General features: G+C 33.3%; 1 protein-coding gene across 2 annotated transcripts in view; it reads right to left on the bottom strand.

The window, feature by feature from the left end:
• Positions 1-17,172, bottom strand: part of LOC134723599 (leucine-rich repeat-containing protein 15-like) — a 34,917-nt gene that overhangs the window by 16,508 nt on the left and 1,237 nt on the right. For both annotated transcript variants that reach the window (XM_063587165.1, XM_063587164.1), the window contains exons 3-7: positions 13,547-13,618; positions 12,118-12,189; positions 5,194-5,265; positions 3,632-3,703; positions 2,024-2,095 (exon numbers count right to left, since the gene is read on the bottom strand). In XM_063587165.1, coding sequence (XP_063443235.1) covers positions 2,024-2,095; positions 3,632-3,703; positions 5,194-5,265; positions 12,118-12,189; positions 13,547-13,618 — 360 coding nt within the window. The remainder of the gene's footprint in view (positions 1-2,023; positions 2,096-3,631; positions 3,704-5,193; positions 5,266-12,117; positions 12,190-13,546; positions 13,619-17,172) is intronic.

The raw sequence follows: 17,172 nt of genomic DNA on the forward strand, positions 1-17,172 counted from the left end.
TTTCATACTTAAGACTGAGTCGTGTAATAAAATTTTTCGACCGCATCAATCTAAACTGACCTTATATGCTCTTTCTTTCTGCAAATCTATAAGCTGCACCGTAATTCAGTTATAATTTTAGGTCAAGAGGGACTGTAATATACAAGCTACAGCAATATTGGAAAACAATACCCAAAATTTTGTTCCATGAATTTATAGTGCCAGCCTATCCTCTTTTTATTCAAAGTATTGAATCTCAAACAAATATCAGTAGTTTTCATACTTCAGACTGAGTCATGCAATACAATCTTTTGACCGCATCAACCAAAACTGACCATATTTGCTTTTTTGTATGCAAGTCTATATAGTTGCACAGTACTTCAGTTATAATATATGTTCAATTTTTATTCGTGTGCATGTAACACAAATTTCGTTGCAGAAGGGTCTAAAAACAGCACAAACAACATTTTCCAAAAGACCAAAATAGTGAAAAAGGACATTTCAACAAAACGCATTTGACTAACAGGTCGAACAACTGGTGTTCTTTAACCCTGCTGACTGTCATTGGCGATTGCCAAATAAAATTGATCACAAGATGTAACAAAATGGATCTTAATATAAATTAATTACTACACAGAAAACAATTCTTACTTGTGGCCATGATGTTATGCCACAAACATACGGTGTCAACATTTTTTTTAGAACACCAGATCCGAATTTCGACAATTAATGTCTCTTCATTGATGTTAGGGATCGGAACGGTTATTGGAAGGCCATATAAAAAGTACCCTCATTTACAGAAAAAGCACCCTCATTTTTAGATAGACTCGGCTCTTGAATTTTAAGAGTCAATATAGGATGAACAGATCATATAAACCGGAGAGAAATATGATACAAGTCCAAACGAAAAATTATAACGAGTCTAAATTAAAAACTACGTTCAAACCTATGATTGCGTTGGATAAATATATACCTCATGACACTTAATGTCATAAAACATGTCGAATGATATCGATATGATACTCAACTTTCAAAGTGGAAACTAACAGGGCCATTGAAAAAACTAAACAAAATCGATGAAAAACCAAGTCCACAAAACACTTGAGGGTGAGCAGCTAACATATTAGATAAGTAGTAATATATAAGATATACTAACAGGTATCGAAGACATATTTTCAAGCTAGATACCACAATGATCCGTTCGGCCAAGTTTGGTTTAATTTGGGCCAATAGTTTCAGAGGAGAAAATTTTGCAATACTTAACAACGGACGTCAGACGACGGATGACGGCGCCAAGTGATTAGAAAAGCTCACTTTGCCCCTTTTGGGCCAGTAAAGTTAAACAGGGAACGTCAAATGTCAACAATAGCAATGAATGAAACTTTTTCCTGATTTAACATTTAATGATATTGATCCCCCCAGTTTAGCTTATATACACTCAAGGAATAACAACCCTGTAGTTGAAGAGTTGCAACCGTCAATTGTCGATTCGACGGTTGCAAATGCAGTTTTACTGGCGACGCGAAGAGGGAGAGAAAATTGGATATTTAAGACCGTCAAATCAAAAGTTAATTCGATTCTAATTCATTCCAAAAAAAAATGACACTGTAAATCTTGAAAAAATTGTATAAATTTGAAACTTTACAAACTGGGGGTTAAAACGTTACCTCAACGATTCAAATTCGGATAACATTACATTAAAACGGCGATTTCGAGGTAGGTGTTATTTTGATAATATTGTAGTAATTGAACAATTGTTCATCCTTCAGTTCAAAATGGCTGGCCCCTCCTTATTTACGCCTGGTCAACTGTGGATTTGACGATAACGTTTGGCCAATGAAAAAAAATGTTACATAAAAATTGCATTGTATGAAAAAGACAATGCATCATGAATTTTGTTTTCTAAATTCACTCTTAAACAACTTGAACAAGCTTATATATTTCTAAGACTTATTCTACTTTAATTTAACGTCAATGAACGCCAAACTGAACTTTATCTTATGCATTTAATATTAATAGGAATCAAAATGGCTTCAATACTTACAGCTCATACAAATTTGTCATGTTGAAAAACGTATTTCTCTCTACAGTCTGTATCTTGTTGTTATAAAGATAACTGAAATGTATAAATGTATGCAACAGTAAATATCGATGTTCCAATCTATATAGAAGAAGAAGAAATCAAAGTGACTTAGACAATACTTGCATCACCTGTTATGTGAATCCGCCGTGTAGAATTGCAAATCTGACGACTATTCTGATATGTAACGACTAAAAACTTTGAAACCATGTCCCTTGTGTGCCAAACCTATATTTTGTCGGTTTTATTCGTGATTGTGATATCAAAGTGTTGATCGCTGATAATTTCAGTCATTATTCTGACCACCAACCATTTAATGGTAATACTATAGAATATACACTTTACATGTTCCGAACCATATGAGTATTCGAACCATACGCGTATGTTCATGACCATTTTGTGTATACTTATATGATCCGGTTATACGGGTTTGGTCAATTCATATGAATATAATTTCAGTCGGTTGATTTTATGATTAGAATGGAATTATTTTCTTCTGAATTGTCTGTCCACATATGGCGTTAAGGTTAATTGTCCTTTGTGATTTGGCGGTTAAATCATTCGCACGACAAGGTCTACTCGAAAGGTCCCGTTAATTTTTACATCCATGCTATGTGATATTTTGTATCATGCATTAAGAGATTGACTGATTTACAAATGATTGTCCGTATTGAAATACTACTATACATATATATATATATATATATATTATGACTTTTTGTTCTGATTCGTAGTTTGTATACAATAAATATTATTCAATGGTTGTTATTAAACCAGCTCTGTCGTGTGGTATTGCACTTTACTCTTTTTTTGTTATTTATTAGTTTGATTATTATCAGTGGTTGTGATATATGAGTATTAACGGAAGAAGAAATATGTTCTCGTTTGGTTAACAGTATGATAATTTAGAATTTATTATTTTTATTTTTCGAAAAAGTCAAGATACAATCTGTCATTAAACAAGTCTAATGATATTGAGGTGATACTATCAATTGAAAAGAGAAACTAACATGGCCGTGGACAAAAACTTAAAAAAAACAAGTCCATGAAACAACAAATGAAAAACTGTAGACTGAGCAACAACAATCTCACTAAAAGTAGATTTACCTAGATAACATTATTACGAATAAAGGCAACAGTAGTATACCGCTGTTCAAACTCATAAATCAATGGACTAAACACAAAATCGGGGTAACAAAATAAAACCGAGGTAAACGCATACATTTAAGAGGAGAACAACGACACAACACTAAAATGTAACACACACAGAAACGGACCAAGCATCTGACAAAATCCCACGAGAATAACACATATAACATCAAAACCAAATACATGAATTTTGGATGGACAAGAACCGTGACACGTCTCATCGCAATGTGAATTAACACTCAAAAATAAGAGAAAACAAACGACGCAACGTTAAAATATAACACATACAGAAACGAACAATAATATAACATGGCTCAAAACTTGTTTAGCATTATTTAAGATGAAAGACTTACTTTTAATTTTCAATTATCCTTGCTAGAAGCTTCAGCTTAGATTAAGTAACAATATATAAGATATACTTACAGGTATCGAAGACTTGGTAGATGAACAAAAGCTAACTGTTGTATTGTAGATATTTCATTGTTGTACAGATACCTTGAATGAAAAAAATACTTTTTAAAGGCATCTGTCAGTCTGATACAATAAAGGAAGCTTAAGCAATAAGTGTCAAATATACAGAAATTGATGTAATTTTTTTTAACTTTTTAGTCCTTTTTATTAAAAGGTTTGGTGGGAGGGACTTTCAAGCTTTCGACGTTCGTGCAAAATAAAAATAAAATTGTGAAAGAAAAGGAACGTCAAATATCAACAATATCAATGAATGAAGCTTTTTCCTGATTTAACAATTAATGATATTGATCTTCTGTGTTAAGTTGTTAAGCTGGTATAAATGTATGCAACAGTAAATATCGAGGTTCCAATCTTATAAATAGAAGAAGAAGAAATCAAAGTGACTAGACAATACTTGCATCACCTGTTATGTGAATCCGCCGTGTAGAATTGCAAATCTGACGACTATTCTGATATGTAACGACTAAAAACTTTGAAACCATGTCCCTTGTGTGCCAAACCTATATTTTGTCGGTTTTATTCGTGATTGTGATATCAAAGTGTTGATCGCTGATAATTTCAGTCATTATTCTGACCACCAAACATTTAATGGTAATACTATAGAATATACACTATACATGTTACGAACCATATGAGTATTTGAACCATACGCGTATGTCAATGACCTTTTTGCGTATACTTATATGATCCGGTTATATGGGTTTAGTCAATTCATATGAATATAATTTCAGTCGGTTGATTTTATGATTAGAATGGAATTGTTTTCTTCTGAATTTTCTGTCCATAGATGGCGTTAAGGTTTAGTGTTTTGTGTGATTTTGCGGTTAAATCATTCGGCACGATAAGGTCTACTCTTTAGATCCTATTAATTTTTAAATCCATGCTATTTGCTATTTTGTATCATGCATTAAGAGATTGACTGATTTACAAATTATTGTGCGTATTGAAATACTTGTACACATATATATATGTGATGTCTTTTCGTTCTGATTTGTAATTTGTATATACTAAATATTATTAAATGGTTGTTATTAAACCAGCCATCGGCTTTGTCGTGTGGTATTGCACTTTATCCTTTTTTTTTGTTATTTATTAGTTTGGTTATTAACAGTGGTTGTGATATACGGGTATTAACGGAAGAAGAAATATATTCGCGTTTGGTTAACAGTATGATAATTTAGAATTTATTATTTTTATTTTTCGAAAAAGTCAAGATACAATCTGTCATTTAACAAGTCTAATGATATTGAGGTGATACTATTAATTCAAAAGAGAAACTAACATGGCCGTGGACAAAAACTTTAAAAAATAAGTCCATAAAACACTTAATGAAAAACTGTAGACTGAGCAACAACAATCTCACTAAAAGTAGATTTACCCAAAGGTTGAGCAGATAACATAATTACAAAACGTTGATATGCATTATTTAAGATTAAAGACTTTCTTTCAATTTTCAATTATCATTGCTAAAAGCTTCATCTTAGATTAAGTAGCAATATATAAGATATACTTACAGGTATCGAAGACTTGGTAGATGAACAAAAGATAACTGTTGTATTGTAGATATTGCATTGAAGTGGAGATACCTTGAATGAAAAACATAGCTTTTAAAGGCATCTGTCAGTCTGATAGACTAAAGGAAGCATAAGCAATAAGAGTAAAATATACTGAAATTGATGCAATTTTTCTAACTGTTTAGTCCTTTTTCTTAAAAGGTTTTCGGGAGGGGCTAACAAGCTTTCGACGTTCGTACAAAATAAAAATAAAATTGAGAAAGAAAAGGAACGTCAAGTGTCAACAATATCAATGAATGAAGCTTTTTCCTGATTTAACAATTAATGATATAGATCTTCCCTGTTAAGCTGTTAACCTGGTTTACACTTGATCGTTGTTTTGCTTAGAATCAATTTTAAGAGCGCAATACATATTATATGAAAATGGCTTTCCTCATGGTTTTTTTTAAAATTAACTCTTAACAACTTGAATAAGTTGACCTATTCCCAAGATTCATACTACTTCAAGTCTACGTCAATGGATGCCAATATTTTATCTTCTACATTTTATATCCATATAAATCAAAATGGCTTTGATTATTATAGCTCAAACACATTTTTCATGTTGACAAACGTATTACTCTCTATAGCCCTATCTTGTTGTCATAAATATATATATGCATATGTTCCGGACCATATGAGTATCTGGACCATACGCGTATGGTCATGACCATATGGGTATATACTCATATGGTCCGACCATACGCGTATGGTCGGGGTAATCAACAAGTATACTTTTAAACTCTTCATTAGGTGTGATCCTTCTGGTTGTTACGTCACTTAAATGTCATTACAAAAACCTATATAAAAAACAGTTCCACACACTCATTAAATGTTACTGTAAGTACAATTATAAAAAGATGTCAAAATCAAATGAACACATTGTAAAATAAATTTTATTGTTTAAAGTAGGTGACATCAACGGCAAGGATCATGATATTTTTTAAAGATCGTGATATTTTGTAAGACGTTTTGATGAGTAAAATTTTAAAAGTGTATGTTTCTTCATTTTTTCTATTCTTTATTTCTATACTTCCTATTTTAATCTTAATTATAAGACCCGTAAAATAGTATTTAAGGGCCATGAAATAGCTACTGCATTTATTTAATTTGATCTGTGATATTCATTTTACGATCGATATTGGAGATCTAGAGTTTCTTAAAAACACCGTAAACACATCGGAATTGTCCGAGTCGATATCACTGCACAAAGCCAAAACAAGCAATCGCAGAAAGGCTACATGTATGGTACTGTGTGAATGTCATTCTACGTATGCAAAAGCATACACAAATACAATTAGCGATGAAAACTAAGATCAACTTTGGCATCAATATTTTATGTTTTTGTAGCTTTTGAAATGTAAAATTAAATCGTATTATTTCTATCGTACATTTGAAAAAAATACCTATATGGTCCAAATACTCATATGGTCCGGACCGTTAATAACCAAACGAGTGTAATACTCATATGGTCCGACCATACGCGTACGGTCGGACCATACGCGTATGGTCGGACCATATGAGTATACGCATATGGTCATGACCATACGCGTATGATCCAAATACTCATATGGTCCGGAACACATATATTGTTACGGGACGGGGGTGTCCCATTAGTAAAGGTATGTATATACAGTTTAATACACTGGTTACAATATTCTTGGCAAATATTAATATAGAACTGTCAACTATAGTGTCGAGTTATAAACTAAGTAAAACTGGTAGCGTAGCTGGCAAAATTGTCAATATTATAGTAGCATAGCGAGAAACAGCTAAGGCACTTGTTTAGATTTACTAGCCCTGAAAATCATTAACATTACACTGACTTACTTATTACATGTACAACAAATAAAAAGATGTATTTAAGCTTTACAATCAGCATTCAATACTAGTACAAGTATAAATCACATGAAAAACCCAACTGAGCACTTTTATAGTAATAAAATAAGCGGAGACCCCCTTTCTGGTACGTTAATCGTTTGTCAACATTGTAGTAAACGTAGAAAAAACATCTAGGTCAATCATGGTTTGGTCCATTTATCCAACAGGGATGCATACAATCAAAAATCAAAGGTACAGGTTGCGTCGACTGCGGCGCATTTGGTTTAGCTCTGATAATTTCCTTGGTATCAGGAGTGACTGTCCTGGAAACGGTCCTTAGTCTCCCTGAAGACTGATGTACACTCGCTTTTATCGTCTGTCCCACCAACGTCTCATGCCCCTATGGAGATAGTGGGCAAACTGCGTTATACTGATTAGATGCTGATCCCAGGTCATTTGATCACTGACGTCAATAAACCTAGTGATACAAATGACGGCGATTGGAATATTGACATTATGTCGAATCGGGAAATGGACAAACGGGACTTATCTAAGCTTACTCATTAAGCTTGTATGGGATCGGTTACAATATTCATAACTTACGCTAATAAAACAACAAGGAAATAAAGCAGGAACGAGTTAAATAAGGGTAAACAGAAGTAGGGAACAGTCGTTCAGTCAGGCGATCCCATGCTCAAACAGTGAAGACGAACTCTATATTTTTATTTCCAGAGACCTTTCTAACAATATTTGCATACAATAACAATATATAGGATATACATGTACACAATGTTCATCAAATATCTGTATACGCATTGGCTAACATTAATAGTAACAGCACCAGATGCGCATTTCGACAATACATGTCTCTTCAGCGAACATTTTGTAACAGCAAATTTTAATAACACAAAAAAGAACCGTATTTTCATGCCAGTACCTCAGTACTGGCTACTGGGCTGGTAATACCCTCGGGGACTAACAGTCCACCAGCAGAGGCATCGACCCAGTGGTAGTTATAACATTAACGGTGAAGAGCTATATTCTGTTGACATATTTGATAGAGCAACATATCTAATAGATATATATTCTTTCAATGCCATACAACTGCAAAATCATGTTGAAACAGTCGAATTTGTGATAGTGGTCGCTTACTTATGTTGTGCAAATATCAGTCGTTACTTTGTTTTCTGACTGCCACGTATAACTTTTTTTATCCGCAATGATATACTAGTATATCATATATACAAAAACAGTAATACGTTCGATTTATTAAGTGCTAATAGATATAGTTATATAAGGTGTCAGGCGTATAATAGCCAATCTTTACAAAAAAAAATTCCGTGTTAATAAGTATTTCTGTTTCTTTTGCCAATATGTATAAGGTCGACGAGTTGATTAGAAATGGAAGTAAAGAGCCCTTTTTTACCTATTCATTGGTTAGAAAAAAACTGAGAATGAATCTTTCTATATATTTTACTGATGACATGTTGTTCATTTTCAGCAGTTCGAAAGATAATGAAATTGAGAATGAAAATGGGGAATATGCCATAGAGTCAACAACCCGACCAAAGAGCAGACAACATTCGAAGGCAACCAATGGGACCTCACGCGGCGAGAAACTCCAGCACCCGGAGGAGTGTTCGGCTAACCCCTAAATAAAAATGTACACAAGTTCAGTGAGAATGGACGTCATACTAAAATCCGAAATATGCACAAGAACAAAAAAAAATAAACAGATTCAGAGGCTCCTGACTTTGGACAGAATAAAAAAAATGCGGGGGGTGGGGGGAAGGGTAAGCATGTGTTTAACATCTCAATCTCCCCATGGCTCTAGCCAATGTAGAAAAAGAAACACACAACAATACGCACTATAAAATTCAGTTCAAAAGAAATCCGAGTCCGATGTCAGAATAGAAAAGTGAACAAAATGACAATGACTGTCGAACAAATAAAGTAAAAATAATCGTGAATTTGTTGGCTTAAATAGTTATTAATGGAACCAGGATTATAATTAAGTGCGCCAGATACGCGTTTCGTCTACATAAGACTCATCAGTGACGCTCAGATCAAAATAGTTTTAAAGCCAAACAAGTACAAAGTTGAAGAGCATTTAGGACCCAAAATTCTAAAAACAAACGTAGTATGCTGCAGCGTGTTTACAGATGACGAAAAGGATTGATTATGAATTTCTGCATTTCTATCCTAAATTTTTTGTCTGTTTGTTTCAAATGATGTTTTTCCTCTAAGGGGTATTTTTAGTTATTCACTAAGGATTTAATCGACGATTGAGTAAAGACCAGTGGCAAATACTTCTGCGTACGTCCTGTCGATTCGGGAAGACATTTTCAAATGAATAATGTGTTTGGCAATGACAATGCTTTGAATCTGCCACTACATTATAACGATAGTTATTGTAATTCGACAAGACACAATCGGATTGGATTTACCGAATGTTACGGGACGCGGCTAACAGTCGGGGTACTTTCAAATCAGTAATTCGACTTTTTTTAATTTTCGTCTCTTAGCACTGTCTGATCTGGAATGAGAGCAATCCACACCGCATTAACAAGTTTTAAATGAAGTATCAATTCTTGATCAGACGTTTAACAAATGTTAATCGGGATTGTTCCTGTAAAACACGACAGTAACAATGGTTAATGTGTGACCCAAGCTTAAAACTTTGAAACCATACCGCTTGTTGTAGGGACAAACTTATTTCGTGTCGATTACTTACATGATAGCGACTACTAAGTATTTACCGTATAAAAACGGATTTGTTCCAAAACGGTTTCGTTAAAAACGGTTCGCATTCGGGATGCACTTTTGACTTAATCGGCCAAAAAATAGCAATGGTAAATATCTCCAGATCATGCCCGTTGCACAGTACAACCTCCAAAAACACAGAACATTGTAACGATTTTGATTCGATACAGTAAAATCAGCTACGACATAATCACGATTGTTATCCGACTACACAAAATCGAGTGAGTTTTTCCAAAATGTTGCGTGACACATCTAACAGTCGGGGTGATTGGTCGATCTCTCAAAACCGTAGGAACCTGTTACGAACGTATACTTTAGCGTTAAAGCAATTATAGGACATTTCAGATCAGTAGTTCGATTTTTTTTTAATTTTCGTGTCTGGCCTCAAACGAAAGCAATAATCTGCCTGTGTGAACTCAGTATTAACAAATTTTAAATACAACATCAATTCTTGTTCAGGCGTTTGACACATGTTAATCGGGACTGGTCCTGTTAAGGACGGCAGTAACACTAGTGATTGTGTGACCCCAGCTTAAAACTGTGAAACCATACCGCTTGTTTTTAAGACAAACTTAAATCGTGTCGGAATTTAATGAGACTATCGTACAAAGTGAGAGCTTTATCTCTAAAAAAACAATTTCTAATCCACCAATTTCTACATTTAAAAATGCCTGTTCCAAGTCCGATTATGACGGTCGTTGTCCATTCGTTTTTTATGTGTTTTTTTCATTTGATTTTACCATGTAATTAGGGACTTTCCGATTTGATTTTCTTCGGAGTTCAGTATTTTTGTGATTTTACTTTTTTATGTCACGATAGTGACTCCTGCGTATTTACCGCATTTAGTTTTAGTCATTATTTCACCAACCAATAGTTTAACAGTTATGATATATCATAGTTGTGTAATATAAACATTACAAAATACACTCAATTTTTTTAGCCTAAGATATTATTTCTCATCATGTTATTAGTGATATGTGCCTCTATTAATATCATATGTATGATCACTGAAAGACAAAGTTGACTGAGGAAGACATTTTGAAGAGTCTTCTTCGCATACTACATATTTTTCACTCTAACTGGACAGTGGAAAGATAAAAAAAAAAAGGATTGTGTATTATTCTATAAACACTAGAACACACCCGTGATATAGCGGGTCCGTGAATGAATTAAAGTATATAACTATGCGCAAGCTTTATTTTAGTATTAGTATTGTCATCGGATAAAGTCATGCCAATTATAAGATACACAGTTTTCTCTGCTTTCAAATCTTTCTGTTTAAACCCGTCGAACTGGAACTTATCAATTATTGGTAATATTAACTATTTGGAAAACAAAAGGTCCTGGAATGGAGTATTTCTTAATCAACAGCATTGTCATATATAAGTTATAAATAAAGTTGAATTCTTTGATTCGCTGTTTTATGTCATGCGTGCCCACTAACAAATTGAAAACTGTACCTATACACCTTATTTTTAGTCCAGATTTGTTATCTTAGAAAGTCTTACTGATTAAAATACTACAAAAGGTAACAATTTGACAATTTAGTAGTGTCAACCCTGTGATTATGACCCGTGTATATAGCATATTAATCCTGAATACACCGTTTGGTGGTGCTCCTGTCAGATGCAGAATGTACAGCTAAGGTAATAGGAAACAGGTGAATATACTATTGGTATCGGTATCGGACTCGACCCAGAACTTCTTAATTATTGGCAATATTAATTACATGAAAAACAAAAGGGCCTGGGGTGGTGTAATTTTTAATCTACACCTTTGTACTATATTAGTTAAATATAAAGTTGAATTCTTTGATTCGTCGTTTTTACGTGATGACGGCTGACGAATTGGACCTCGTAATTTTAGTATTATAGATATACATAGTTTATGAAAAAATGTGTCAAAGTGGTATGCAAAGAAACAAAATATTACCAATGTGAGGTTAAACATATATATTACAATCGAAGATATTCCACATGACAACCAGTAGTGTTACTCTTCATCTTTATTAATAAAAACCTTAAAAACATATTGTTTTGTACTTGAGGCCGTGTTTGCGTGTTATTGTTTAATTTAAAGGATCAATTGCTCTGATAAGAATTTTAAAATATTTATAATTTTTTAACACAAATGAGAGAAAGAAGACATATATATTCTGTCTAGTTCGATTTCTGGAAAAACAACATAGCTATACGTTTAAAAACTTTTTGTATAGTGTTATTATGTTGTTGTTTTTTTCTACAAATGTTTATTTGTCATTACGATATATTATGATTCATTCAATAGAAAGTATATACATACAGATATTGAAGGCTTGATAGATTCATAAAAGCTGATTGTTCTAATGTAGATATTTCATTGCTGTAGAGAAACCTTAAAATATAAATTATTATTAAACAGTGCCTGTCGGAAAATAACTTAAAGTTAGTTCGATTAGAAGCGTTCTAGTATACAGACATTGATGAAAGTTATTTGTTTAATTATGTTTTATAAAAACTCAACAAGATTTAGCAGGAAAACGTTCATGGAGACTTTTCAACATATCTAAAAGAAAATACAGAATGTGAAATCCCCTAAAATGTCATTTTCAGGAAGTAAGCCTTTCGCTTGATTTAACATTTAGCGTTTGGCGTTGATGTTTGAACTTATTCGAATGTGCTGCATTTCGTGGGGTTAGATAGTGTATTTCGGTTGTTTCCTGTAATTAGTTAATACTTCAGTTTTATTATATTTCTTTTGCAGTCATTTTATAAAATTTACTGTGTGCAAAAGTATAAATTATTCTAAATAATAGGGTTGTTCTGGTATCTAACTTTTTTGAACTTTTGGTCCTCGATGCTGTTCAACTTTGAACTTGTTTCGGCTTTCAAGCTTTTGTATCGTGGTGTCACTAATAAGTCTTGGGTGGACAAAATGCACTTCTACCGTATCAAAATTTTAAACTTGTTGCCTTTTGTTAGCTGTTGTTTCTTTATGTACTATGTTCTTCTATTTATTTATATTGTAGTCCTGTAATGTTGTGTTGTCATTTTAATTTTATATTTCACATGGCCATATAAGAGGGAGGTTTGGCATGCCACAAAACCATGTTCAACCCACAATTTTGTCCTTCAAAAATGTCCTGTACAAAGTCAGGAATATGTCAATTGATATATTATAGTTCGTTTCAGTGTGTGTTACATTTTAACGTTGTGTTTCCGTTGTGTCGTTTGTTTTCTTTTATTTTTGATTGTGAATTCACATTACTATAAGACGTGTCACGGTACTTATCTATTCCAAATTCATGTATTTGGTTTTGATGTTATATTTGTTATTCTCATAGGATTTTGTCTAATGCTTATTCCGTTTCTATGTTGTTAATATGGTGTCGTTGTTCTCCTCTTATATTTAATGCGTTTCCCTCAGATTTTATTTTTTGTTCACGGATTTATGAGTTTTGAACAGCGGTATACTACTGTCGCGTTTATTTAGTGATTATGCCTTGACTTTTTTATTGTTTTCATAGTATCACTGATAAATTAAGCGCTGATGTGTGGCTATGAATCAATATGAGAGATAATCAATATCGAATGGAAAAGCCAAATGAACATTTCATTTCCAATTCACTGTTTAGGAGCTTGAACAATTTGAACTATTTCTAACATCGATCCTACATTCAGTCAACATTAATTAAACGTTTCATCGAAGGTATTTTAAAATATTAAAAAATTTAAATGACTTCGTTACTTACAGACGATTCAAATTTGTCATGTTGACAAACGTATCTTTCTCAATAGACTGTATTTTGTTGTTATAAAGATATCTGGAATATATGAATATTTACAATAGCAGATATCTGTGTTCAGATTTGATTAATCGATCAAGAAGAAATCTTAAAAGAGAGCCCTACGATCGATTACGGCAGGGGGTGTCGGCCTAGCACCCTACATAACAGATGCGTCCCTTAGCGTTCGATGACTCAGTCGATTTGTCTAGTCGGATAACAATCTTGCATTTGTCACGACAGATTCTGCAGTATTGGAACAACATCGTAGCAATTTTCTGTGTAATCTTCAGTAAATTGTCATTGCTGGGGGGGTATCAAAGATATAAGGCCAAAACCGTGCCAGAACAGGCCAGTTTTCAATATGAAATTATGCCATCATACCCACGTCAGAACCACGACAATACCTGATCATGTTGAATCTAGTGACAGTTTTTAAACTGATGGCCCAAAATTTACATTGTACTGCATTTTTTAAACAATAAATTTAATTTAGAAAAAAGCACCTACTCTATCTCATTAAGAGTTTAACAGTGAAGTGTACTGCTGTTGAGACAAATAATATAAAATTATAGAAATTTCTAACAACTCCAAATATTGACAGGTATGTTTTAAGGGGACTCCGAGTCTTAAATTCTGTTTGACAGCTTCAGACGTACTTATGTTTTATCTTTTTAAACTGGACCAATTCACTACTTAACACAAAGATTCAGCACCAAATTTTTTTAAAATGTAATTCCAGCCCCTACATGTAATTCAATATTTCTTGCATTAAATATCAAGAAATAAATTAGGAAAGTGCAACAAAAAATGCACGTTATACACTGTTCACACTAAGGACTATATTTGAAGTTGGATTCATAACAAACTGGACATATGTATATTACAGTTAATTGCTATTAATAAGTATTGCAATATGCATTTTGTTTGAATGTAATATCAGTATTTAGTTCTAATATAATCTTAAATCAATCCTTATTCTACCTTACATTTGAATTATAGTTTTTCATATGTGACGTCATGCTGTTTCTAAATTTCATTAATTCAAATGTAGCGTAACGTTTGTGCCTTCTCGCCATCGTATGTGACGTCATTTTTATGATTTATTGTGTTGACGCCTGGACTGATTCGGGTGTGTCTATTCTGTGTTGGTCTTAACATAATGTATTCGGGTTTAGTTTTCTGTAATTAGTTAATACTTCAGTTTCATTATGTATATCTCTTTCATATTCATTTGATAAAATTTACTGTTTGCTATAGCATGAATTGTTCTATATAATAAGGATGTTCTTATCCCGGGCATAAAATCAATGCCGTATTTGGTACAACCTTTTTCAACTTTTGATCTTCAGTGCTGTACAACTTTGTACTTTTTCACTTTCGATCTTTTATATCTGGGCGTCACTGGTGAGTCTTGTGTGGACGAGGCGCGTGTTTGGCGTATTGAATTTTAAACCTGATGCTTTCTGTTATCTATTAATCATGTGTACTTTGTCTAATGTGTTCTCCTATTTATTTGTATTGTAGTCCTGAAATATTATGTTGTCATTTCAATGTTATATTTTACTTTGCCATTAGAGTGCGAGGTTTGGCATGCCACAAAACCAGGTTCAACCCACCATTTTGATTTCCCTTTAAAAATGTCCTGTACCAAGTCAGGAAGATGGCCATTGTTATATTATTGTTCGTTTCTGTGTGTGTTGCATTTTAACGTTGTGTCGTTTGTTTTTCTCTTATTTTGGAGATATTAAGATTAAGAAGTGGCACGGTACTTGTCTATCCCAAATTTATGTATTTGGTTTTGATGTTATATTTGTTATTCTCGTGGTATTTTGTCTGATGCTTGGTCCGTTTCTGTGTGTGTTGCGTTTCGGTGTTGTGTCGTTGTTCTCTTATATCTAATGCGATTCCCTCGGTTTTAGTTTGTTACCCCGATTTTGTTATTGGTCCATGGATTTATGAGTTTTGAACAGCGGTATACTACTGTGGCCTATATTTGTAGACAACAAAAACCAAAGGAAGATTACTGTGTCCTTGTACCAGATATCTTCTGTCAGCGTCAACTCGCTGTCTGATGTCTGTCTGATCGCATGCGGTATAACCGGGACGCTGTCGAAACATTTTTGGTAGTTTTTTCCCATATCAAAGACACAATTCGATTTAATATCTGATTGAGAACTGGGACAAATGCGACTATATGACTGAATTTAAACCCTCTCAGAACAAAATCTGATTGTTGTCGTGATTAAATAGTTATTTTTTTTAAATTTTAATTAAATGTCCAGTCACAACACTTAGCATCTTGATCAGACTTTTAACTTAACTTTTTGCAGGTGGTCCTGTAGTAGCAATCGTGAAAGTGTTATCCAAGCTCTAAGCTGTAAAAGTTAAAACCATACCGCTTGTTTTTGTGACAAACTTGCATCGTGTCGGTCAATGTCATGATTGCGACTGTTTACTGCTTTAATTTTGGGTTTAGTCGTTATTCTATCAACCAATAGAATAACAGTTATGATATAGCATAACTATGTAGTAAACACATTACATACGACACGATGTATCAAATACATAATTTCAGAGATTATAAAATTGAGAATGAAAATGAGGAATGTACCAAAGAGACAACAAACCGACCATAGAAAAAACAACAGCAGAAGATCACCAACAGGTCTTCATTGTAACGACAAATTCCCGCACCTGGAGGCGTCCCTCAGCTAGCCCCCAAACAAATATATACTAGTTCAGTGATAATGAACGCCATACTAATATCCAAATTGTACACAAGAAACTAAAATTAAAATAATACAAGACTAACAAAGACCAGAGGCTCCGGACTTGGGACAGGCGCAAAAAATGCGGCGGGGTTAAACATGTTTATGAGACATCAACCCTCCCATATACATCTAGCCAATGTAGAAAAGTAAACGCATAACAATACGTACATTTAAAATATAATTCAAGAGAAGTCTGAGTCTGATGTCAGAAGATGTAACCAAAGAAAATAAACAAAATGACAATTATACATAAATAACAACAGACTACTGGTTTTTGAATAAATGTGTTTAGTTCCGATCCAAAAACCCTATGAGTGAATCAATGTTAACGCCAAAATATGCAATCTTTAATGACCTGACAACAGTATCGTAACTAAATTCCTTCTTAATAAGTCTATTTAAAGGATTTGTTAGTTTCTGCGGTGAATACTGACATTTTTGTGCTTGATAAAGAATATTTCCATAAAAAATGGGTCTTTGCTGATTTTTCTCATATTTGTAACTCATAGCAATACATAAACAGGTCCGAAATAAGTGGTTCACAGTTAGTCCCCATTGGAATTCCGATAACCTGACGATATACGGAATCTCAAAAGCGAACAAAAATGTTATCTTGTAAAAATTCAAGGGCATATATAATATCAAAGCATGTCAAATTGACATAGTTTTTTTGCTTTATGTTACTAAAACTAAGTGTCTGAAATGTAAGCAAGTTTTATTATGATCATGTTAATATGGATGTGGGTCCCTTTTTGAAATTATGTGTATGGTCGCTGAAAGACAAAGTTGACAATGGAAGGAAGTTTGAGGAGTCTTCTT

Source organism: Mytilus trossulus, chromosome 6 (assembly GCF_036588685.1).
Source record: "Mytilus trossulus isolate FHL-02 chromosome 6, PNRI_Mtr1.1.1.hap1, whole genome shotgun sequence".
Classification (NCBI taxonomy): Eukaryota; Metazoa; Mollusca; class Bivalvia; order Mytilida; family Mytilidae; genus Mytilus; species Mytilus trossulus.